The sequence below is a fragment of the Telmatherina bonti genome, assembly GCF_933228915.1.
Source record: "Telmatherina bonti genome assembly, chromosome: 5".
NCBI lineage: Eukaryota > Metazoa > Chordata > Actinopteri > Atheriniformes > Telmatherinidae > Telmatherina > Telmatherina bonti.
In genome coordinates this window covers 17971593-17997157 of record NC_136623.1, presented here as the reverse complement: position 1 = coordinate 17997157, position 25565 = coordinate 17971593, and the positions used below count along the sequence as shown (strand labels likewise).

The following is a 25565-nucleotide window of genomic DNA, read 5'->3' as shown; positions in this document are numbered from 1 at the left end:
GACTAGCTTGATAAAATGATTATAGTGAGGGAAAAAAAACAGTTCTTATTCCTTATTTCACCTGCTCTAACATAAACCCGCTCACCTCCATACTAGCAGAAGTGCTGACTCTGCTGATATGGTTAAAACTGTACACGTGCTGATAAAGCAGTCAGGTTGCAGGCAACTGTCTGCAGCTGATGTGCAGTGATGTGCTGATCACAGAGCTGTGACTATGCCTCCATCCATAATCTTTCTAACTGCATTCATTTCTCACGCACCGAGGATGTACTGTTCTCTTCCTTTGTCTGCTGCACCGAGGCCGGTGCTGATGTGACATATGGAGGTGCATAACATGCTCATGATAGAACCAATACGACTGATGACACATCCAGGGGTGTTTATCACATGCAATAGCCTAAAGCACACAAGTTCACTGTTTTGATGTTACATAAATACATTACATAAAATACAAACACAACCACCACGACTAGTATCTAACCTTGTTCGTCCATTTATACAAAATTTCAGCCTAGAGACTCGCGATGCTGCTGGCTGCAAGCCTCGGAATTCTGCAGTAAAGCAGGAGGGGCAGCGTTGCTTTCCTATTGGTTCGCTTGCAAACTCGGATAACACCAACTGGTCAGCGATACCAACACCGATGAGACGCTCAGAACTGTGATTGGTCAGCTGCCCAGTTAGTAGGCGGGTGTAATCTGCACCTCGAATTTCCCATTCGCTTCTTCCCTTGGCGGAGTGGTGCAGCAAGAGGAGCGGAGTACTGCGGCAGCCGGCAGAACCGCGGAGGAGGATCAAGAGCTGGAAAGGTAGCAGTGAGGCTCGTTAGTTTCACCAGTCTTTCACCGCAAGTATCAGAGAGCAAAGGAAGGAAGCGGGTCCCCGCGTGATGCTCCGCTTGAGACCACAGCATTTCATTTGAAATACGTCTCACAAGGGGGGGGGGAGAGCGTAGCCTGAGCTTTTTGAAGGTTCGAAAGATTGTTCATTTAAACCCAAGTAATATATTTTACCAGCCTTAAATAACTCGTCTTGTTTTTTTCATTAAAGCTTCCCCAAAAAAACAACTCAGCATTTATCTTGTGTTTTTTTTCAAGGCGAGGCATTTTGATATAGGCTAATTCAACGTGAGGGGCTGACACCTCTCAAGCCGTGCATCACCTGAGAGGAGAAGAGTGACTGCGCCAACATGGGGGTAAGATCGACCATTTCCAACTTTTTTAAAACTGCGTTGTAGCCCACTTGAAGTGGCCTGACAAGTGAGAGGTAGCTTTATATCTCGCCCCTGAGAAGCAAAGATGTCTCTTTTTCCCCCATATGGAAATGCCGCGTGTCAGAGTGACATTGACTGTAATGCGGAACTTTGTTGGAGGCTACTCTGCTCTCCTCGACTGCGACTAACGGATGTAGCAGCAGCCTCGATCAGGGAAGGAAAGCCCTGAACGGCTCAGTTTGATCTGAATTAAACCTGGTTTCGAGTCTCATAGAATAAAATCACATGTATTTTCTTGGGTTTTTTTTTTTTTTTGCTCTGGCTTATTCACATGCCCCCTTGTACATTATCTTAATAACTAACAGGCTTGAGAAAGTGTGAAAAGAAGAATGGGTCTGTGTGGTTTTTTTTAAAGGTTACCAGTGTGTCGTGTAGTTTAAGTCTTTGATAGGCCTTGCTTTGACTGTAACCTTGCCAGCCGCAGGCCTAATCGGTTTATTCCTTCACAGTGCTCTTGTGTGGGGTAAGTGTGTGTGTGTGTGTGTGTGTGTGTGTGTGTGTGTGTGTGTGTGTGTGTGTGTGTGTGTGTGTGTTATCTTTACCTGTTATTAACATAAGCTGTAAAAAATGAGAAAAAACTGTCGAATGCCACATTTGAGTAACATCGTTGTGCTGTGGGACTTTCCTCTTTGTAATAAATGAGCTCATATTCTGTGACCTCCCCTCCTCCCTCGCCCCCCCTTCAGCATTTTTACAGTCCAGGCGAAACCCCTTTCTCCTCTCGTTTCCTGAAAGTAACCCGGTTTGCAGTTCCTTGTCTCCGCTCCGTTGCACGAGAGAAGCATTTGGCGCTGCGCAGGGAAGACGCTGAACCCAACTCATCCATATGTGGTCGCTATCAGCTGAGCTGCGTCGGTACCCTCAATGACCCGTGCGTCATAATGCGGTTACAGAGAATAAGCGCCTCACCAGCTTATTTCCCCTTTAATTTGTGACATAACAGGGGCTCTATAATCACCAGCAATAAACACATTTATACACACTACAGATTAAAGGAAGGGCGAATCTCGTAAAGCATCAGCAGCATGACGAAACAGTATGTTCTTGGAGTTTGCCACAATGACTTTGGTGACTTCTCCTCTGACTGGGCGCATCCATTAAACCATTAGACGCATTTCAACTGTTTCCGGTTATCTAGTTAAACTTATTAGCCATTTAAATGAATCAGTGGAGCCATGGTGGAAAAATACCAGCAGAGAGCCAAGGAGCCGCCGCCGTTATGCGCTATTACGCAATTTCTACCACGTCTCTATCCTGCGATACCGGTTGTAATATTTAATCTCTGGCGTCGGTGTACTCGCCGAATGATGCGGTGGGATGACGTTGCAGACTGAGTACTATGTGCTGCTGAGAAATAGCCACAGATGTAGAGGTACTGCAAGCCGGTCTCATCGCAGACACCGGCTGTTATCCCCCCCTGCAGCATCCGACAGAACCTTCAACGATGCAGACTTCAGGGGGAAAGAGAGCCTCCCAATCCCTGTCAGGGTGTCCAATTAAAACCAAAAGCACTGGGGTAGCATTAGTGGGCACTGCGTCAAACGAGATGCGAGTACAAAAAGTGCTTACGCAGTACTGTCGCTGTGTAGAAGTTTGGTCAGGCGGAGCAATGTGAGAGGATGCTGAGTGGAAACTGGGGTTTTTTGGAAAGATAAAATATCCTTTCAGGCTAGAATGGCAGAATAAATCATTTGAGAATGAGATACTGGTGATCTATGAAGGGTGTTTCTTTGCCTTGAGGCGCTGAGGTGACCCTCAACTTGAGAAAGGCTGGACAGCTAAATGGAGAGATGGAATCTTGTGTTAAAGTTTCGTTGGAAGATCTTTATTTATTATTTTAAGTGTCGCTGGTGGATGCGCTTCCATAACAATCTTTTTGTCGTTCTGTCAAGCATTTCACGCTGGCGCACTGTGCTATCACTGCCAGCTGTCCTTCCCCCAAGGCCGCAGGGAGCATCGCCTGCGACGTGCCCTCTGCGTCAAACCGGGGGCGGGGCTTATGGAGTGGAAATTCCTTGCAAAGAACTGTGATAGGCTGGCACGAGGAGCCACGCAGAAAGGACCGGGTTAAAAGACAGCAGTGACGCTTCAGAGAAAAGCTAGAACGTGTGTCAAGATCACAAGGGAGCATAGACATAGATGCTCTAAAACTCGGGTAGCATCCCTAAATGCAGGGTGTCCACACTCACCTTCTTTTCTTATTCCCTGCCTCATTTTTTGGTGCATTGATGCAGTTGCATCTTAGTAACAAAAACTAATGAGTGTATGGGAGGAATGGAAAGTGAGATGTGGATCAAGGGCTGCACAGCTGCTTTGACTGCAGCTCTTCACCTTCAGACACGTGACACAGATAAGGGCCACTGCTGCAAGGACAAGAGGAGCAGAGAGAGGAAGGACAGATGAGTAGTGAATTGTCTGCATGCATAGTGAGAGAAAGAAGGAGGGATTGAACGTGAGGGAGGCTGCATATGCAGGGAGGTGGCTGCTCGCCTGTATATCCTGTTACAGGATAATGACCTGAGGCTCACATTACCGCGGCTCATGTTTCCTCCTGCTGCACTGTGTGGGATTGGTTATCAAGGGGAGAGGAGACATATGAGGCAGAGAGAGGAGATATTGGTTTTGGTGGATGATCTTTAAAGGACATTTATAACTGAGCGTGATGGCAAAGAGGTTGGATGAGCCATCGTAAAAATGAGGCTTTCGTAGAATGTCATCATGGCCAAGAATGAGGGGTGTGGTTCTGATGCTCTGAGAGAAGTTTTTATTAACATGTAAGAAAACACGCTACTTATTGATGTAATGTTTCTAGAACCTCATATGTGGTTACATTTGCAGAAGGGAAGTTTACACACTTATAGAGATATTTCAAAGTGTTACTGAAGATAATCCAGGAGTTATGTGGCCGCTGCAGAGGCCCAACCCTTACTTTGGTGCAGAGTGCTGCACATCCCTCCCTCTTGCACCTGCTGCTTGATGCTGATAGGCTGCAGAGTGCGTGACTGATCTGTCCTGCACGTTGCAGGACCCAGAAGAAGGACATGTTCATACAGGAGTTCCTCACCTACCTACTCTCACTCTCCAGTTTTTTTTAGCTATGCGGCCTTGGAGTCAGTTATGGTCAATATGGTGACATTTTAAAGCAATTTGTTTCCTTCAAGCCAAGTGACAAATGGGAATCAGTAAATTGGCAATGAGTACAATTTGTTTAGTTGTTAGTTAGCTTTCTTACAAGCATTCAACTAAATAAGACCAGGCCTAAACTGTGAGCTCAGTGCAGCTGGTACAAAGCTAGAAGATAATAAAGGTCAATGCTGTCTCGTTTTAAAATCACATTTTCAGCAAACCCCAGTGATTGATATGGTCAAAAGTTTCCAAATTAACATTCTGACATCTCCCATGAAGAGAACCAGTACAGGAGGGTTTGGTTGCTTAACTACAGCAACATAAAAAATGCAGGATGTTGTCATGGAGATGTGTCCGTGTGAGAAAATAAAACCGAATTGTGTAGCATTTCGCAGCCACAATTTAAATATATTTGATACTTTTCTTGTTTTGTGTTTAGTTTTATTAATAACACTAATTGGTAAATGATTTCATTGTAGATTGAACTTTTTACAAGTCCCATCTCAGAACCACAGAGAAATTAATTCTAATAACCAGATAGGTTTTTGTGTGTTTTGTTATGTAGATGTATGCTTGAACATCTGCATATCTCTGTGTGACCACCTGCCTGCCACATAGCCTCAAGTTGCCCTTTCTCACACTCTGGCAAGATGCCCTGTTCTCTACAAAAGCCAAGAAAATCCAGATTTACAATGCTAATCAAGAGGTGGCTACACACTCACTGACACACACATACATACACACACACACACCGAGGCACATTAACTACAGTAGAAGTCCTCCATCGTTCCATTACTGAGCAGTGTTTGTTAAAGTCACACAGACAGACATTTGTCTCTGACGGATGATTAAAAAAAGAGGAAGAACGGTCAGTTTGATGGGTAGTAGGACAGAGCAGGGCAAGAAGGGGTATCGCTTAGTTTGGGCTGTTTCTTTCTTGTTTGTTTTCATCTCTTGACTAAGCACAAGGCAGATGATTTGAAAGCTTAAGAGAATTAATCTCTCTGTGTTTACGTGGTTTGGCGATGAAGATTTTCTTTCAGTTCTTGTAATCTGACAGTCTTTTTTGTTACATATTCATCTGTTATGTATACAATACACCAACTCAATCTGGCACATGTTGCTTTTGCATGCAGTGATTAATTTTGACTGTTTCTCAGTTCCAAAAGAATGTCCTCATTCACTGTGTGTGTGTGTGTGTGTGGAGGGGTGGGGTTGCGGAGAGGGGGGTAGGGGGTAGTTAAGATATGTCTTTTTTTTCTTCTTCATGTCTATACAGTACCTGGAAATTTCTGTTTTTGACAGCTTTTATCTTTGTTCAAATTTGATTAGTAGTATTTGCATTACTTTCAATGTTGATATTACACATTTAAAGGCAACAATATCTACACAGTTTGGTTTTTCTGTGAGAGTACTGTTGTGGCTGAAGAGAAGTAGAAGCATATAGTAGTGGGCTAATCCAGTGAAGTAATCAGACTAGCTAATCCCACCAGCCATGTCTCTTGGTCCCCAGCCTGAGCCCCCTACTTTGGCCCAGAGCCCTTCATCCTGCTGCAAGAAACAGCAGATGGCCCAATGACCTTGCAAGGTTACACATATACACGCAGTAATGCTTGCAGTAGTGTGTATATGCTCCACAGTTACAGTACTTTACTTTTTATATTGTAGTTTGCATTTTTTTTGTTCTACATTTTACATTTTATGTCTAATTTTGTTTTGGTTTGTCATACAGATGTGCTAGATGCTGCTTTGATAGAAGCCATAATGCACACAAACATCACTAACAACCCCCCCCCCCCCCCCCCCCCCCTAAAAAAAAAACCTCCTACTTTGATCTGGAACTGAGCTCTGTATTTTAGGATAAATTATTGCACAAATGAACATTTTCCACTTCATAATGTTTCACTGGTTCTGTTTTATAATTTTTATTCACTGTAAAAGAACATAGTCATCCTTTTCCATATTTGTTGGGTTGATTTTCACAGCCTTTTGAGCCAAGCAGTGACCCAGGCTAGAGTTTGGGTAAAGTCAACATTAACTCTGAACTTTAAAAGCAGTAAAAATATCATAAGCTAAGACATGATTATAGCAGTGTTGCCTCTACTTTCACAAAGGAAGAACAAACTCATGTGTAGCAATGGCACACATGAACTGCTGTGGAAGCATACTATAAAAATAACAACAGAAATAGGGTTTAGTGGTATTTTTCCATCTACAAATCACTTCCTGATTTCAGTTTAACATCAGTGGTACAACCATGTCATTCTTGCTTTTGTATATGCATACACTGCACTCTAATTTCAGTTCCTCTGTAAAGTTCCTGTGTGTCATAAAAAAGGAAGATCAGATAAAGAAACTCCCACATGTAGTTAAACCCACTGGATGTGTGCATGTCTCAGCCTGAGCGCATTAAGCTTCTTTATTATGATTATTTTCTTAGGTGCCACTCCTGTACTGGTTGCTTCACTTTATTTTACTTTTCTGGTGTACATGTATCACTTGTGGCCCTGTGATGGACTGGAAGACCTGTCCAGATCATGTGTTATGCCTTTCTCCGACTTATTGCTACTCTAGGCTCCAGCTTCTCCGTGACCCTAAGTTGGAAAAAGCAGTATAGACGGTTGGATGTTTCACATGTGCTTTACTCAAAGGTCGAATTGAGAAGTTTAGTTATTTGACATCATAAAATAAAACTTGGGAAAGATTTTTGTGGACTCTTGCCCTCTCTGACCTATCTGAATGCACATCTTTTGTTTCTTCTTTCTTTTATTTTTAATCACATTGTAGTACCATGTTTCTGTTTCATTCATCTTCCTTCCTTCCCTTCTCTCTCTCTCTCTGCCGCAATGCGTGTAGACACTGCTCATACAGACTGTAGCCAATACAGTGACTCACCTCTGCTCACACAGACATACACAAACATAAGCACCCTGGAGCACCAACCAGTTTCTTGAATCAATTGCCGGTCTGTGCCAAACAACAGAGAAAACAGTGTCCAGTTTCAGATACATCAATTATTCCTCATCCTGGATCACATCAGGGGATCCTCACAGTACTAGACCACTGCTGAGTTTGATCACCATGCCAATGGCCATGCCGGTTGCCATGGGAACTTGCCTCCTAACACAGTCACTCATCAGCGTTCACATGTGGGCAAATTGCAAGGTTTAGTTTAATTAGCCCTATCAGGCCTTTAGGAGAATTTATTACTGAATTAAAGTCACAACGTATCGGTTTAACAACATTATTTAGATCTAAAGTACATTTTAATGACCCAAACTGTCCCTGGATTTGAGTGATTACACTATATATTATCCTGATGATGTTAGAGATAAGTGTGTCCATCGCTCTGTTTTTTTCTGTGTGCCTGTGGGAGAGTGAGTGTCTGTAATTCCAGCCTCAAGTTTCTGTTTCTTTTCTCAGAGCAGATGGGGTTCATTGAATTACCCAAAGATGTGTGAGACAGCTGCATACCCACTCGGACACACAAGCGGAACGTATTGGATTGTGTGTGCACAAAAAATGTGGCAATAAAGAGAGAAACATTTCTGGACAGACTTGAAAACAGATGAGAGCTTTTCTCAGATATGGCTTTCAATCATTTCCGTGTTGCTATTAGATGCAAGGAGGATATCTTATCAGGTGTTGACAGCTTGCTTCCTCTGGTATTAGTGCCAAGTACACTGTTACACACAAACATGATAAAGGTATGCAATTAACATATTCAGCCTACTGTAAACTGAGCAGAATAAATGACAACATCCTGTTTCTCTGTGAGTCATCCTCATAATATCTGCTTCTCCATATTTGCAAATGAAAACATTCTCAAAGGCACACAGACAGGCCTAGAGGGAAAATATGATCTATTAGCACAGAAAACCTGAGTGAGGTTGAGCGGTCTGTTGGAGTAGTGTCACTTTGGGTCAAATGACTACTGGTCAATATCTAATTAGACGCCAGAGAGAAGGGTGACAACACCTCTTTGCGCTCTCTTCCTCCCTCTCAATCCTTTCTGCACCTACCTTTCTCTCTCAGTTTGTCTGTCCCCACGTCTCATCACCTACTTGTGTCTCCCTTTCCATATGCTCAATCCTTTCTGTCATCCACCCCCATCACATCCATCTCTCTGCATCTTTACTTTTCAACACGTTTCTCTTTGTTTTCTGCTCATCTGTCCTCCTCTTTACCAACCGCTTCTTTTGTCTGGGCTTTTTTATGTGTGTGTGCTTGTGAGAAAAATGAGAAAGATTGCTGTGTGGCCATATTTACCGTACATCATCACTTCAATTATGTGTATTTCTGCCGGAGCAGATGCATTGATAAACTAAACAATGCTCCTTAAATGAGTGTTTTCGTTGTTCAATAAATCTATGAAAAACTAGCCACAACTACAACAAAAGATGCTACAAATGTATGCACAAACACAAGCCCGTCGAGTATCATGAAACTGAGCTACAAAGTTACCCTTTGGTACCTTCAGACAGACATATGAAATCAATATTAACTCATGATTTATAACATACATGTATGCACAATTCCAACTATACACACCCTTTTTGTATTCTTAAACACATGCATGCACACACCTAGGGTCTGTCTCATAGGGGATCAGCAGTAGTACTTTTCCACTGCATTAGTCTCTCCATGCAGCATCTACATCACCAGGCCTGCCTGATCATGCTGCAGCAAGAGCTTTGCTCACCTGCTCTTTTGTTGCTGAACTCAGTGTTTGCATATGGCTTTCAATCATTTCCGTGTTGCTATTAGATGCAAGGAGGATATCTTATCAGGTGTTGACAGCTTGCTTCCTCTGGTATTAGTGCCAAGTACACTGTTACACACAAACATGATAAAGGTATGCAATTAACATATTCAGCCTACTGTAAACTGAGCAGAATAAATGCTGTGTGTATTTGCAGTCAGGTCAAATGGCTCCCTAGCACTGACATGCTACTCTCTGCCCAGCACGTTTAAACAAATGGCAGTATTGTTTGATTTAAAGTTAAAAGTCATCCGTTAAGCAACCCGCCCTCCACTGTAAAGTGAGAGTTGTCATGCGCATGATTGGTAAACCAGAAAGACAGGTTATTTGTGAAGTTAAGTGTTGAGGCATGATTTCACAAAGCTCTTGCAAAACACAACAGCTAAAATGGGGACTGCTGTGGCTAATTTTTCCAGATATGTATTGTTTGGATGCATGAGTCTGTACACTTAGGATCTTAGTTCTTACTTAATCACAGGTACTTTTGTAAATATATCTGATGGATTTGGACTTAGAGCCCGTCTATTCAGAAGATTCAAAATAAATGTTCTTTCAAGATCTCTATCAAAGGTTTAGATCTGTTTTTATTGTTTCAGTTCATACCTGCATCATCAAATCTTCCCAAGTTTGCCAGACAGCAGTTTATCTGCAGTAGGTTTGTGGGTGCTACCGCCTGACTACCACTAGAGGAAGCTGAAGTTAATTCAGAGTAGTAAGTCAACAGAGATATTTAAACCAGCATTTTTATCCTCTGATCTCTTAAACACCTAATCTCGGATTAAGATGACCACATTCATGGATCATAAACTGATATATATTGTCTTCTCTGTTGAAACAAAATCAAATCTAATGTTATTTATATCCACTAGACTCTCTTACACTTCCCCATTACATTTGAAAACCACCTCTTGGTGTCAACAATATAATGATCTGCTATTGCTTTATGACCAGGTTATTGAGGTCCTGTCTACAGAGACCCAGTTGCACCTCCAGGGCAGGATTAGTGTCCCTCCTTGTCACCTCCGACCTTCACGAGGCACATTTGTATTGATGTGACCCAGCAGTGATGTTGCTCTCCTGCTGGACAGCAGGCTAGTGTTACAGTTATAGATCTAGGAAAACTAGAATGTGCAGTGCTGGAGGAAATCTGGGTTATTTATAGGCCATTCATGCTAGGTTTAACAAGATAAGCCAATTTCTAAGGGAACATTTACAGTAAGGAGAATACCTGGAACAACGAGCTATGATGTAAAGCAGGCGGAAGCGTATGAAGACGTTGGATATGTCTGAGTAAATAAGTGGTTTGATTTTTAGTAGTCTTCTTGACATCAAAGTGTCCACAATGTCACAGCTCTAACTCACTTTAATGAGTGTAAAAACCCATTTTGTCCTGCTTTCTTTGTCTCTGCTTGATAACTGAATGATAAGAAGCAGGAAGTGATTTGGTAAAAACCTACAAGTCAGGCCATTTTCACTTTATTATGTTTTGATGTGTCTGTCAGGCTTTTGTGCATATTGGAGTGATGTTTTTGATCAGTGGTGATCAGATATGTCTGGCAGAACAGACTCAGGTGCAAGCTTTGATGTGTTGTGACAGAGGACTGTTGATGTTGTAGCATCTTATTTGAGTAAAACAGAGCAACCAGGGCCATTGCCTTTCATGGCCTCACAATTTTTTCCTTTAATAAATACTAGTAGCTTTTTTTGTTAATGGTTTCCATCTTTCACAAGCTGAGAAAAACTGGCATGACTAATTGAAACGCTGCCTATCTCACAGGGCCACTTCACAAGGTTACAACAGGACTGAATGTGTAGTGAAAAATAGAAAAGAATAACTATTCAGTAAATTTCAAAGGCTTTATGTCTGGCGCAGTCTGTGACTGATAAGAACAGGCAAGTCAGCATTCAGAACAGTTTGGAAATGTAGTATTTAATTAGTATGATGCACGTTTACAAACCCAGACAAAAGCTACGGTTATCCAAAAGGCGCACAGGCTGCTATCTCCTTAATCTAGTCCAAGGGCATGTATAAAACATGTGTGTGTGTCTGTAGTATGGGCGGTCAGACAGTTACCGCGTTGCCACCACACAGGACAAAGATGACCGATCCCCCAAGAAGAAGAAGGGGGGAACCAAGGACATGGATGATCTGAAGAAGGAAGTGCCCATTGTGAGTACAATCTTGCTTGATCAAATCACTTGAAATGACTGTTTTTAGTGTGTCTGAGGTCCACTAACGTTGAATCTTTTCATTCAAACACACATTCATTTGACATGTACTGTTGTTTTTTTTGTTTTTTTTTTTTGTATTCAATCCACACTTTGTAGGATTACATTATAGACACACACATTCTCCAGCAGAACATACTTTTTTTCTCCTTTGGTGAGAGGAAATGTCTTTCCCATATAGGCCAAAATAATGCATTTTTACCCATAGAAGGGGTTGATTTGTCATCAGGAGGTTGTGATTTTGATGCCACATTTCAGCGCAAGAAACAGATACCAGGCTCCCAATACCTGGCTGCCCTAATAATCTTATCTCTCAGGTGAACTGCATGCACAGAGTAGATTTATCATTACTCTCTTTTTTTCAAAGTTGGATATCTAAAAGATACATATATTCTTCATTATTATTTAATATTATTGCATGCAAAAAATAACTTTTTTTTGTTTGTTTTGTTGCTTTATCATTTTTTTTTTTGTTCTTTTACAGACAGAACATAAGATGTCTGTTGAGGAAGTGTGCAGGAAATACCAGACTGACATCGTCCAGGTGAGTCAGTAAGAGTCTTTTTGCAGTTTGCCACTAGATGGCACCAGTGCATTTCTGCAGGTTTACTGACGTTTTGGCAGTTTGGCTCAACAGTTAACCAGGCCAAAAACTTATACTAGAGAAATATGAGAATATTGGCAGGTTGGGGGGGGGGGGGGAAAGTGTGTCAGGTGTGTATCCATGCAAAGCTTTTTTGTCATTCTTTTCTCCAGGGGCTGACCAATGCCAAGGCAGCAGAATTTTTGATCAGGGATGGTCCCAATGCCCTTACCCCGCCACCCACCACCCCAGAGTGGGTCAAGTTCTGTCGCCAGCTGTTTGGTGGATTCTCCATCCTGCTGTGGACTGGAGCCATTCTTTGCTTTCTGGCTTATGCCATTCAGGCAGCCACTGAGGACGAACCTGCAGGCGACAATGTGAGCAGCTCAAACACATACACACAATTTGTCACACAGATTTTCCATCATCATATTCACATCTGGCCCATCTACACCTCATTAACACATCTGTCACACTCAGGACTCTGAAGTATTGTATAAATAACACCTCGGCTAATTGATTTCAGCATCACACACCATATCTTCCTATTCCCAATGCACACATATTTAACTCCTTCCCTGTCTGTCCTCTCCCTCAGCTGTACCTCGGTATTGTGCTCACAGCTGTCGTCATCATCACTGGCTGCTTCTCGTACTTCCAAGAGGCCAAGAGCTCCAAAATCATGGAGTCTTTTAAGAACATGGTGCCTCAGGTAAATATGATGTTCAATCTAAATATAGTCTGGCAAACTGCATGTATGAAACCAATTTTAATTCCATAAGTGAAGATGTACTTATTCAGAAGATAAGTAAGCATAATATGATATGATAAACTCTTTTATTAAAGTACTCAAATGTGCCCACAGAATGACCGTTTCTCATGAATGCTCAAAAACAAGTATTGCCTGCCACCTGCACTGATTTCTAAATAGTATGTGTCTAATTTTTTTTTTTTACTATTCACTGATGTGTCTCTGCAGCAAGCACTGGTAATCCGTGAGGGGGAGAAGGTGCAGGTCAATGCTGAAGAAGTTGTGGCTGGAGATCTGATTGAAGTAAAGGGAGGAGACAGGATCCCTGCTGACATCAGGGTGATTTCAGCTCATGGCTGCAAGGTAGTCACAGGCACAAACTAATACCACCTTCAATCTGCAGTTAAAATAGAAAGTTTTAACTTGAACCCCTCAGTTTTAGTTCTGAAAACTTACATAGGAGCTTTATTTTTTCCACAGTAACAGAGAAAGATGTGTTTTTGCATTGATTGTACAAGTTCATTTTTGGGGAAAAGACAAGGAAAAGCACAGAAGTCTTGTTTAATAATAAACATACATGTTATTTGATACAAAATCCCAGTTGTAATTAATAACAACATCAGACACATACTTTACATATTGCATTCAAAATTATGCTAGTATCAATAAAACATGTTTTGATTTTTGTGCTGCTCACCAGGTGGATAACTCATCCTTGACAGGAGAATCAGAACCTCAAAACAGGTCACCTGACTGCACCCATGACAATCCTTTGGAGACCCGAAACATTGCTTTCTTCTCCACCAACTGTGTGGAAGGTATTGTTAATATAGCAATTTTAAAATGTGCCATTATTAACTTGTGTGCCTATATTTGGAATCAATGCTGCTAAATTTAATGAAGTGATATAGTTTAGATCAAATGCAGCATAATTTTTTATACATTTATGTTTGCTTATTCAAACAAGGCACAGCACGTGGTATTGTCATCTACACCGGAGACCGCACCGTGATGGGTCGTATCGCTACTCTGGCCTCTGGCCTGGACACTGGCAAAACACCCATTGCCAAAGAGATTGAGCACTTCATCCATATCATCACGGGTGTGGCTGTGTTCCTGGGAGTCTCATTTTTCATTCTGGCTCTCATCCTGGGTTACACCTGGCTGGAGGCTGTTATCTTCCTTATTGGCATCATTGTGGCAAATGTGCCCGAGGGGCTGCTGGCCACAGTCACTGTAAGTGATTCTGACTTACAATACATATATACTTAGCATAAAAATATTTTTCCTCTGGTACATGTAAATACAGCAAACTTTACATGAAGCCATATATGTAAATGTCTGTAGGTATGTCTGACTCTTACTGCCAAGCGTATGGCGAAGAAGAACTGCCTGGTAAAGAACTTGGAAGCTGTGGAAACCCTGGGCTCCACCTCCACCATCTGTTCTGACAAGACAGGCACCCTGACCCAGAACAGGATGACTGTGGCCCACATGTGGTTTGACAACCAGATCCATGAGGCCGACACCACTGAGGACCAGTCAGGTTAGTGTAGAAAGGGCATACTGCACAGGCACTGCTGATACCTGAAATGTCTCCCGGCTTTAAAGGATGTGTCAAGAAAGTGTCCCAATGCATGCCTACTGTTTTCAAATTTTTCCAGGTGCTTCTTTTGACAAGAGCTCAGTGACATGGCAGGCTCTTTCTCGTATCGCCTCTCTGTGCAACCGTGCTCAGTTCAAAGCAGGACAAGAGTCAGTGCCCATCCTGAAGCGAGATGTTGCTGGTGATGCCTCGGAGTCAGCACTGCTTAAATGTATTGAGCTGTCCTGTGGCTCAGTCAGGGCAATGAGAGACAGGAACAAGAAAGTGGCTGAGATCCCTTTTAACTCCACCAATAAATATCAGGTAAGCAATCGCAGAAGGTAAGTATGAGCAGACATCTGTAACCAGCTAAATGAACATAAATACATCTAATTCCTGTTTCCCTCCTCTAGTTATCAGTGCATGAGACAGAGGACCCCAATGACAACCGCTACCTGCTGGTTATGAAGGGAGCCCCTGAGAGGATCTTGGATCGTTGTACAACCATTATGCTGCAGGGCAAGGAGCAGCCTATGGATGAGGAGATGAAGGAGGCTTTCAATAATGCTTACATGGAGCTGGGAGGACTGGGAGAGAGAGTGCTGGGTAAGGATAAGTAGAAAAAAAGGAATAATTGCGAGGTAAAGGTATAGCATGGTGAGGACAATAAGAGGTTTTATGCAGTGTAACACGTCTTTTATGCTTTTGCTGAAGAGGTTCTCAAACAGCAAATGTAGAAGATTCTTGTCAACCTAAAATAAAACTAAATTAAAACTGGAATCGAATAAAACTTCAGTTCACAGCTTAGTGTCTTTTAAATACAATTGTGTTGAAATATAATTTTATGAAGAAAATTGTTAATTTTGTCAGAGGCAAAAATGGGAATGGAGCAGGTAAATAAAATATTTGCTAGTTACCTACTACCACACATATTTCCCCTCTCTCCAGGTTTCTGCCACTTGCTCCTGCCAGAAGACCAGTACCCCAAAGGTTTTGCCTTTGACACAGATGATGTTAATTTCCAGACAGATAACCTTTGTTTTGTTGGGCTCATGTCCATGATTGACCCTCCCCGAGCTGCTGTGCCTGATGCTGTTGGGAAATGCCGATCTGCTGGTATCAAGGTGAGCTTTTTCTTTTCGACACACAAAGTGGTCACATCATTTTAAGCAGAGGATAAAAACAAACTTTGTTGCTTTTATAGGTCATTATGGTGACTGGCGATCACCCAATCACAGCCAAGGCCATCGCCAAGGGAGTGGGTATCATTTCAGAGGGCAATGAGACAGTGGAGGACATTGCAGCACGTCTTAACATACCTGTCAGCCAGGTCAACCCCAGGTGAGAAATGATTACAGAAAAATACACACTAAAAAGCACACAACCTTCTAACATCACCTGAAGTCATAAGATTCACATTTCAGTTTTTATTGTCCATATTCAGGGATGCCAAAGCCTGCGTGATTCATGGCTCAGACCTGAAGGATCTGTCTCAAGATCAGATAGATGACATCCTGAGGAATCACACAGAGATTGTGTTTGCCAGGACCTCCCCACAGCAGAAACTCATCATTGTGGAGGGGTGTCAACGACAGGTGGGAACATTTTAAAATGGTGTAAATTAAACGGCATTAAAGCAAAGATGGTGCTTCTTCTGACAATGTAATTGTTTCCTTCAGGCATGTCATGCTGTGTTATACTTTGACAACAGCAGATGGCGCTAGTAATCCACTGAAGCTGCAGTCTTTCACACTGAAATGGTTTCACTGCGTCTGAAACACAGAATGTCTTCGGTTTAATTTATTGTTTGTTTAAATGAGAAAAACTGAAATCTGTATTCTGATAATTAACAACAAGTTCCCTCGTAGGATGTTGGAATATTTTCTTTTGAAATGTTTCTAGATTTATACTCAAATACACAGATTTTTTTTGTGAAATTTCGTGTATACATAATGGCTCTGAAACAGATTGTCTTAATTTCAAGGCCTCTTTTCAAATCAACATAACCTTGTTAAATGGAAGATAAGCAAATTGAACAAATACAACTTCTTTTATGTGACAATTTCAGTCTTTTCTCACCTTTCTTCCATCTCTCCCAGGGTGCCATTGTAGCTGTGACAGGTGATGGTGTGAATGACTCTCCTGCACTGAAAAAGGCTGACATTGGTGTTGCCATGGGAATCTCAGGCTCCGATGTGTCCAAACAGGCTGCAGACATGATCTTATTGGATGACAACTTTGCTTCTATTGTCACTGGAGTGGAAGAAGGTGAGGAGACCCAAAGGACAGAACTGAAAGGCCGAGAACACGTAAATCAATAAATGATGAAAACCTGGAATTTTATGTAGAAAGAGGGTAGAAATTTTCACTAATGCCAGAACAATCTGTAAAGTGCAAGGTTTGTTGCTACGATTTTCCTCAAGGATTAAATTAAACAATTATTCTAACACAAAAATTTACGATCATCCATGTTGTTTATGTTGTCAAAGCTCTAGCTTTTATTTAATATGGAATCTCTCTATTTTTCCCTTTTAGGTCGCTTGATCTTTGATAACCTTAAGAAATCCATTGCCTACACCTTGACCAGCAACATCCCAGAGATCACCCCCTTCCTGCTCTTCATCATAGTTAACATCCCTCTGCCTCTGGGAACCATCACCATCCTCTGCATTGACTTGGGAACAGACATGGTGAGAAATTATTAAACTTGACAGCGAGATCACAGATAAAGTTTCATGCAGCTGTACAGTATTTAAGATTCCCCTTTCTTTTTTTTCCATAGGTTCCCGCCATCTCTTTGGCTTATGAAGCAGCTGAGAGCGACATCATGAAGCGTCAGCCCAGGAACCCAGCCAGGGACAAGCTTGTGAATGAGAGGCTGATCAGCATTGCTTATGGTCAAATTGGTAGGTGAATCAAAGTTTGGCACTGTTGATCCAGGCTGTGAATTGTTTTGATCTGGATTTAAATTTGATCAGGCTAAGATAAAAGTATTTTGTGTTGAAATCAGTGTACATAACAACAACATTAGCTCCATTATCTTCAGGCCTTTCTTCAATATTTGGAGGAAATCAGATTTAAGACGTCTGAAAACTTAGAAATCTTTAGCCTCATCTCTCTCTCTATGTCTTTAGGTATGATCCAGGCTCTGGGAGGCTTCTTCTCCTACTTTGTCATCTTGGCTGAAAATGGTTTCTTGCCCAGTCGACTGGTGGGAATCAGGCTCAACTGGGATGACCGCTCTCTCAATGACCTGGAAGACAGCTATGGACAGCAGTGGGTAAGTGTCTGGTATTATGTGCTCTGTTTAAGTGAACTTTTGTGTTTGCCTTCAGGGTTTTGTCATCTGGTCTTACTTTCTTTCTCTCATCTCTTTCCTCTCCAGACATATGAACAGAGGAAGATTGTGGAGTTTACATGTCACACAGCCTTTTTTGTCAGTATTGTGGTTGTACAGTGGGCTGATGTTATCATCTGCAAGACTAGACGTAACTCCGTCTTCCAGCAGGGAATGAAGTGAGTGTTACATTTACATGTCTGTATATCTGCATGTCTTATTTCAGTCTTTAGAACCAACATGGAGACTAATCCTACTTCAGTATTGTACTACTTGTTAATTAAAAATTTACAGACTCAATTTTTCTGGCTAATACTTCAATTTCTGAGGTATGAATTTTCAATTTTTTGTGTGTTTCTCAACTCAGGAACAAGATCTTGATCTTTGGCCTGTTTGAAGAGACAGCCCTGGCTGCTTTCCTGTCCTACTGCCCAGGCATGGACGTGGCACTCAGGATGTACCCTCTAAAGTGAGTTTCATTTACATAAGTTGTGTTTACATATAATTAGGAGAAGTAATCTGTTTACTTGACGTTTGTTTTCTTGTCTTGTCTACAGGCCTACCTGGTGGTTTTGTGCATTCCCATATAGTTTTCTCATCTTTGTTTATGATGAAGTACGAAAACTTCTCCTCCGCCGGAACCCTGGGGGTAAGTTTTTTTTGTTTTTGTTTTTATTATGTTTTTTCCATCGCATTACGCAAGAATGTATCTTGAAAAATCTTTAGTTTCCACCAAGGCAGAATTTAATTTTAATAAATAAACTTAGATTTTGAATTTCCCTTCTGCGCCATCACAGAGGACAAGACTGTTCTCTGTACAGATTAAAGAGTGCAGGTGGTTCTCCATAATAGGTTTTTCAGCACAGTCTTTATTTGGGAGAGGTGAAAAAAGTTAAATGGTGCAACTTTAGATGAGGTAAGAATAAAGGGAGGTCAAACACTGCAATGCGACTGTCACAGTTTGTCTCATTTTTGTTCTTTTTGTCCTTTTTTCTGAACCAGTGTCTGATAATCACATATTTATGTATGGTACATTTTATCCATAATATTATTATTTTCATTATTTAATTGCTATTGTCATGCTGACAATAGCAGATAGCCAGTTATAGTTTTTGTATGGATTATATGACAAATTAGTATTTAGAAGTGCTGCTATTCATAATTTCTTTTACAGTCTGGTCAAATATTGCTATATTTTTTACTCTTTGCCCTAAGATAGCTAACTGCTTGTAGTACTTTGATATTTAAAGATATGATTGTAGTTGTAATACATTGTCTAACTCTCTGACTGAAGGTGAATAAGCATTTTTCTCAAAATATTGAAAACACTATTTAATTAACAGCAAACTCTTCTCTTTTTTTCTTTTCTCATTCATACTCCAGGTTGGGTGGAAAAGGAGACATACTATTGATCAACGGAGCACCTTTGCTCAAGCCCCTTACATCTTCCACTCATTTCAGCTACCCTATCACTCCATCCTTGGCAAGACACAGCTCCATATGCCCCTCCCCTTTAAAGACAAAAACCGCTTTGAAGCAATTTTCATCACAACTGCCCCAAAGATTAAAAACAGCAAAAGCACCTTTACAACTTTGTACACCGAACTGCCCCTCTCTTCCCATCTCCTATGATACTCTTTGCATGTGTTCTCTCACTGCTGTGTACTTAAACCAATATATCTACCAAACGGCAGCTGCATATTGTGTATGTAGATTTGAATGGGCTAAAGATACAAAGGGAGTGTCTATGCTCTGCAAAAAGGACCATCCAGCTCCTTCTCCTCCCTACTTTTCCTTCTGTCCCCCTGTTGTCTTTTGGTGTACCTTTGTTTCCTACTCCTTCCCCTCCTTGCCAACCCTTTGCTTGTCCTCCAATCACACACAGATGTAAAGATCACGCAGTGTGATCCCACCACCGACACCACTTCGACTGCCACCTCTCGCCTCCGTCTCCTGTTTATGGAGGACTAGCAGGGTGGCCATCTCCCTGATGTTCTCACTCCAAACGTTTTTCTTCTCTTCTGTTCTCAACGGCCACAGTGTTGTTGTTTTTTTAAAATATGGGGTGGGGAGGGGATTTTGATGATTTTATTGGTCCTTTTGTTTTTTTAATTTTCTGATCTGGGAGAGAAGGTGTGTGAGAGCTGCTTTTCCTCATTTAGGCTTAACACAGCATACCTCATGGTGTCCTGTCCTCCCTCTCGCTCCCTCTGTCTCTCACACCCCTCCTCTCCCTTACCCTCCTGCCCCATTTGTCTCCGTTTGTGTGCACAGTGTGAACCATTGTTCTTGTTAATAACTATTACAGTACATCCCCTCTTCCCCAAGTTGGTAAAGACAACTCAATCTCTCTGTGTGCTCTAGGAAATCTATATAATTCTATACTGAATTTAAATGAAACAATAAAAACCATGCTGAAAAAAGAATGCAAGAGAGATATTCATGAAGACCATCAATGTTGGTGAGATAGAAAAAAAGTAAAGATACGTCTCTCTTTTTGTATTTTATTTTGATTTCTGGTTTTTTTTTTTTTTTTTTTGCTGGTTTCTCAGGAGGCTATTCTAAAGTATAACAGCAAAGCAGGGTTTCAGGTTGTGTTTATACCAAAAGGCTTCAGGTTCCTGTCACTGCAAGTGTGCAGGTATGATGTGGTGAAGTGTGCTGTGATGTGGTGAGTGGTGACAATGAGTTTGTGTGCCTGGGGTCTATTACCTGATCGGATCCAGGTCCACTCCTGATGTTGACCAGTTTGGCCCAGGTCTGTGTGCTTGTATGTGTTGGGAGACCAGTGAAGGGCCAACAGTCTCAGCTGGATCCATCTCCAATGGCTGAAAGGGTTGAGATTGAAGTGGAAAAAAAAACACAACTAGTAGAAAACATATGTGTCAAATAAATGAAACCAACACCAATAAAACATCTAGAACATTTAATACAACCTAAATCTGTCTGTGTGTCTTTGTCTCTCTTTGTATTTTTCTATTAGCTTTAGCTTGTTTGATGTCTTCTTCACTTTCCCTGGTTTCTATCTTTCATGTCCTTTCATGAGTGTAGTTTTAAATAGATCTAAGACATACTCATCAGTGTTGTATGTTCAAATTAAAAATAACCCTAATGCAAAATGCAGTCTGTTCTGGAGGCCTTTGACAAAATATAATGCATGTTGCTAATGAGATTTATTGCTAATATTTGGTATTTGAAGTGTTTGGCCTTATTGATTTTACTGTAGTCAAATACAGGCCACACACACACTTTAAAATACATGAGAAAGGACTGAGCAGAAATCTGTATGAGATGCCACCTAGTGTTATATTTGCACTTCAGCCTGCAAACTGCATGATCTACCATAAGGGATAGACTTGGCAGCAGCCCAGGGTAATGCACCAAAACCAGCTTGTATGCTGTATATGTCAGCCTTGTCTGACACCAACATAAATGATCTCCAAGGCAAGACTGGCAGACAGCTGGAGAGACTGCATGCTGCTGCCCTAAAACTTATGAAGTTTAAAACAATGTGAAATAATGACACCTCTCAGGTGTCATCTGTTTTAAATTACCTTCTCATTGCTTACCTACCACATGAATAACATAAATTATACATAAGGTCATTCTCTACAATGTGAGAGATACAAATTTAGTGGTATAAGAGGTCACTTTGCCATATTCTGTAAGAATTTAGCACACGACCCTTTGAGAAACACAAGAACTTTCTTGGACTGGTCCACCACCGTCCAATGACAAACGCACTGTCTCCAGCTCATACATACACACAGCCACTTTCTGTCACTCTCCCTGACAAACACCCTCTCACTCTCACCCTTGTTCTAATTTCCCCCGTGTCTCTGCAGTGAGCTCACTGCAGTGTGACTCCCCCCCCCCTCCTTCACCACCCTACGTATAATAGAATATCGATCGCTTGCCTTTGCCGCAGTGTGTAAGCGAGTGCTCCTGTGGACGAGTGTGTGCCTGACTGGGGGCCTCCAAGGTCATTGCCATGGCAACCTGAGCATGGGGTCCTCTCACTGTGCTGTCACAGAGCACAGGTCACAAGGGTCACATGGAGAAGGGAACAACAGGGGGGACAAAAGGGGGTTGGTGGGCGCTGCAGATTGCTGTATTAGAGATAGTGAAAAGGAACCAGGAAGGTTGGAACCATCTTACTCCACTGTGTATTCAGGTGGGACCAGAATAATAAGAAAATGTACAAACTAAATGCTGAGAGCCACTGAGTTCATTGCAACCACAACCATCAATATTCAAGCAAAATTCAGCTGCAGGAACAACCAAACAGAATTTAACAATGAACTTTAATAATGAACTGATAATGAGCTTTTCATTGTGGGTTTATTGCACTTTAAAAATGTAAATACAAAACACACAACTTATATCAAAATGTAAACAGATTATCAATTTCAGAAACACATTTAATGTTTTTATGACCTTAATGTTGCAAGAGCGAACTAATACATATACACACGATCAGCAAAGCACCACCCCCAATTCAAAACACCACGGATAAGCACTGACCTCCCCTGTAGTCCTCCCAGCTTATCAAAAAACCTACCTGAATGGTCAATTGAATTCTGCTTTAACTTTAATAATTTTTTTTTTTTTTTATTTGTGCATAATTATCAGGCATAATTTTAAAGCTTTAAAATGGCACTTCACCATCATAAAATTAGTTTACAGATGTGAAAATTACATGTATACACCTATTCTACATGCCTGTCAGACAAAAGACTCATTTTCCTAAACTATCTAGAACAGATTGCAGCACAGATGCATGATTACCATGATAAGGAGAATGTCATCATATAAAGGGCCAAGCTGTAACTTGGAGACTTTATGACACAAACCAGAGGCATTGCAGGTTGAGAATATGATAAAGGCATATAATCTGATAAATGTGCTTCGTAATGGATTAAGAAGGTAATTATTGTGTACATTTTATGTGCTTGGCCTTTTTTTGTAACAAGCCATTTATGAGGCAAAACAGCTGTACGCAACAAAATATAAAATACATGAAAAACAGGATATATATTTTACATAGCAAAGGAATGAGTCTAAGCCCAGTTTTTCCCCAGCCCGAGAGGGCAAACACAATTACAGGGTCAAAAGGCTGACCGATGGTTGACCACCTCCTGCAAAGAGTTCCAGCTCTTTACACAGGCTCCATGAGGAGCTCCTCGATATCAGACCCCTCCAGCTCACGGAACGCAGCATGAGAGCCAATCACAAACAGCGTTGCTCCTGAGAGAACACAACATAGAATGAGGAAGAATGGGTGTTAAAAAAATAAAATAAAAGTAGAAAAACCTTTACAAACATTTAGAATACAATTGACAGATTTGCAGTTATAAAAGATGAAAAATTAGAAAAAAAAGGTTCAAACTACATTGATATCCAAAACAAAAAAAACACACAAACAGCTAGAATAACACAGCTTTGACAAGTATTTAAAAACAAATTCTGTATGTCCAGTAAAATAATGCGCAGTAAGACCAACTAATATGTTTTAACTTACCAAGAACCCAAAACACAGCAGCTCCAGCTCCAGCCAACCAGAACACAGGCAGAGAGACGGCTCCAGCCAGACTCATCTGATGTGGGACAGTTAGCTCTCTGCCTGGTTATGAAAATGGCAAAATATAAACAAATAAATAGATGTGTCACACATAGAAAAACCTTTTAATATCTCACACTAGATCCTGAAATGCATTCAATTTTTTAAAATTACATTTCCTTTTATGAGATTAAGTAACAGCGGATTTAATTCACATTTACAGAGAAACCTGTTATGAGACATTTACTACAAGGATTAATATTAAGCACCCAATGAGGTACATGGAGACATGTACATGCATTTATACTTACCAAGAACAACCAGTTTGGACTCCAGAGATTTGAGGTGGATTATGTAAAAGGCACCAGCAAACACAGCCAAGGCAATTAGTAGCATGGGTGAGCTGATACTGGAGAGCAGAAACATCACAAGGTCTAATCAGTATAGTATTACTCACTGCATCACCTGTAAAGTTCGTTTAAAACTTAAACACTATTGAACCTTTAAATCAGATTCATCCTATTTTGCAATTACATAAGCTAGTGACTTTTTATATGTTAATAGTTATTCACATTTTCTTCAGAAAATTCCTATATAGATATGAAGACAGACTAAATAAGCAGGAGCTTGGCAGCACAAAGTGAAAACATTTTCATGATAAAACGCCCGTCTCTCATTGGCCTTACATGCAGTAGAGGATGAGACCCAAAAAGATGAAGGTATAGTTGCTGTTGTAAATTTCCACATTTTTCACAACTCTCTGACACAACTCTCCAAAGTTGCGAGGTTTTGAGAACTTCCGTTGGTCTACAAAGCTGGCCCACGGTCGGATGGACAGTCGGCGCCTGTCAATCCATTCTTTAGCCATGCCAGCTGAGAGGCCTTTAGGGAGCCAGAGCCTATTAAATAAAGACAATGAGAAAATTAGACAAAAAAACAAACAATTAAATATTAATAGTACAAAAATAAGTGGCTATGGATTTAGACAAAAAATATATTTTAGCAAAACAATAACCAGCCGTATGTATGGCAGCATAAATAAAACTGTAGAGCTAAAAGTTCAAACAAAGTGGCTCATACTTTGAAAGCACTCCTGCTCCTCCAGTGCCAGTTGGATGAGCATCATCAGCACTGAAGAGATCTCCAGCCTTGCTGTCCATGTCCACTTGACAGTTCTCCCCCTTTGGTGCTCCGGATGGCATCTACAGACTTTCTATTGAAAGAGAAATACATAAATCTGTCTCTCTTACAGTCTGTCTGCCTCTATGCGAGGCCAAAGTTGAGGGTTATTTATTTAAAGAGGCCTTTTGCTTGCAGTATTTCATTTTAATGTGTTTTATACTTTTAGTATTTTTTGTGTTACCTATTAGTTTGAATTAGTTTTGTGCTTTAACTGCTTTCTATTAAGTTTCCTTTATTTTATGTGTATGTGTTTTTGTATTTACACGTTTTTATGATGTTAAGCACTTGGTTCAGCTTTAGCTTTAGTGTTGGCATAAGGTGTTTCAGAAATAAACTTTGATTGACTGACTGAAATGGTTGTATTGGCTTGTAACTGGTTACCATGAAGAGCTCAAATCATTACTGACTGAAAGACAACTGGGCATCAGGAAACATGTTCAATTTAAAAAATACAAAACAAAACTTCGTTAAATATAAGTCGGATCTTATGATTTTTTTCCTTATACCAAAATGGTGTGTGTGACACATCCGAAATACAACAACAGAGCAGTGGAAAATATCAGTCATAAAGGGGCTTGGTTACTGCCACAAGCCACATCATTAAACAAACAAGTTAAGCGAGAAACTCTTTCCAGCAAGCGCCTCTTTAATGATAAAATGTTCCAATGAGTATATTCAACACATATATACCAATCTATTAATCAAATATACGACATAGACGACATACTTTACACTATAGTTAGCTCTTATGCTAACATTTATGTTCACTCTGTTCCAGGTTGATCGCATTACATTATTGTACGTTTCAAAGAATCAGTGATGACAACGAACTAATCAAAACAGTACAATATAATCGTTCAACAAAACATGGGTACTTACGGTGGTAGTTTTATAGATTGATCTGAAATATTTTGGTGCTTTTCTGGCTCACGGATGTGATGTGGCTGTAAAAGAAAAAGAAAACTTCCTACTGCGTTGCAGCCAAGCATCGCCACCTACTGACGGTATTAAGGACCTCCCATCCATGGCTTAACTGTAGCATCTAAAGCTAACTCCTGGGTTACCCTGACAGACATACCTGCTCAAATCAATTCTGTAATATTATCCAACTGTTTCTAAGCACATATCACTTACGGCTTGGGTTATGAAAAAAACAGAATAAAGAATAGGGATCGGCTTC

At 40.9% G+C, this 25565-nt stretch overlaps 2 protein-coding genes across 2 annotated transcripts; one reads left to right on the top strand and one right to left on the bottom strand.

Moving 5' to 3' along the window:
• The first annotated feature begins 844 nt into the window (after positions 1-844).
• On the top strand, positions 845-19150 carry atp1a3b (ATPase Na+/K+ transporting subunit alpha 3b). The gene is made up of 23 exons (XM_079241285.1): positions 845-968; positions 1095-1192; positions 11212-11328; positions 11872-11931; positions 12144-12347; positions 12569-12682; positions 12950-13084; positions 13422-13539; positions 13689-13957; positions 14069-14267; positions 14386-14630; positions 14720-14912; positions 15255-15430; positions 15511-15647; positions 15751-15901; positions 16406-16574; positions 16842-16996; positions 17089-17212; positions 17441-17586; positions 17692-17822; positions 18011-18112; positions 18201-18292; positions 19027-19150. The coding sequence occupies exons 2-23, from the start codon at positions 1187-1189 to the stop codon at positions 19053-19055; spliced, it is 3072 nt and encodes a 1023-aa protein (XP_079097411.1). The 5' UTR covers positions 845-968; positions 1095-1186; the 3' UTR covers positions 19056-19150.
• A 2821-nt stretch (positions 19151-21971) lies between these two features.
• Positions 21972-25444, bottom strand: rabac1 (Rab acceptor 1 (prenylated)). The gene is made up of 6 exons (XM_079240896.1): positions 25265-25444; positions 24284-24416; positions 23890-24102; positions 23515-23612; positions 23165-23266; positions 21972-22890 (listed from the first exon to the last, which is right to left on the bottom strand). The coding sequence occupies exons 2-6, from the start codon at positions 24403-24405 to the stop codon at positions 22802-22804; spliced, it is 624 nt and encodes a 207-aa protein (XP_079097022.1). The 5' UTR covers positions 24406-24416; positions 25265-25444; the 3' UTR covers positions 21972-22801.
• Between the last annotated feature and the right edge of the window lie 121 nt (positions 25445-25565).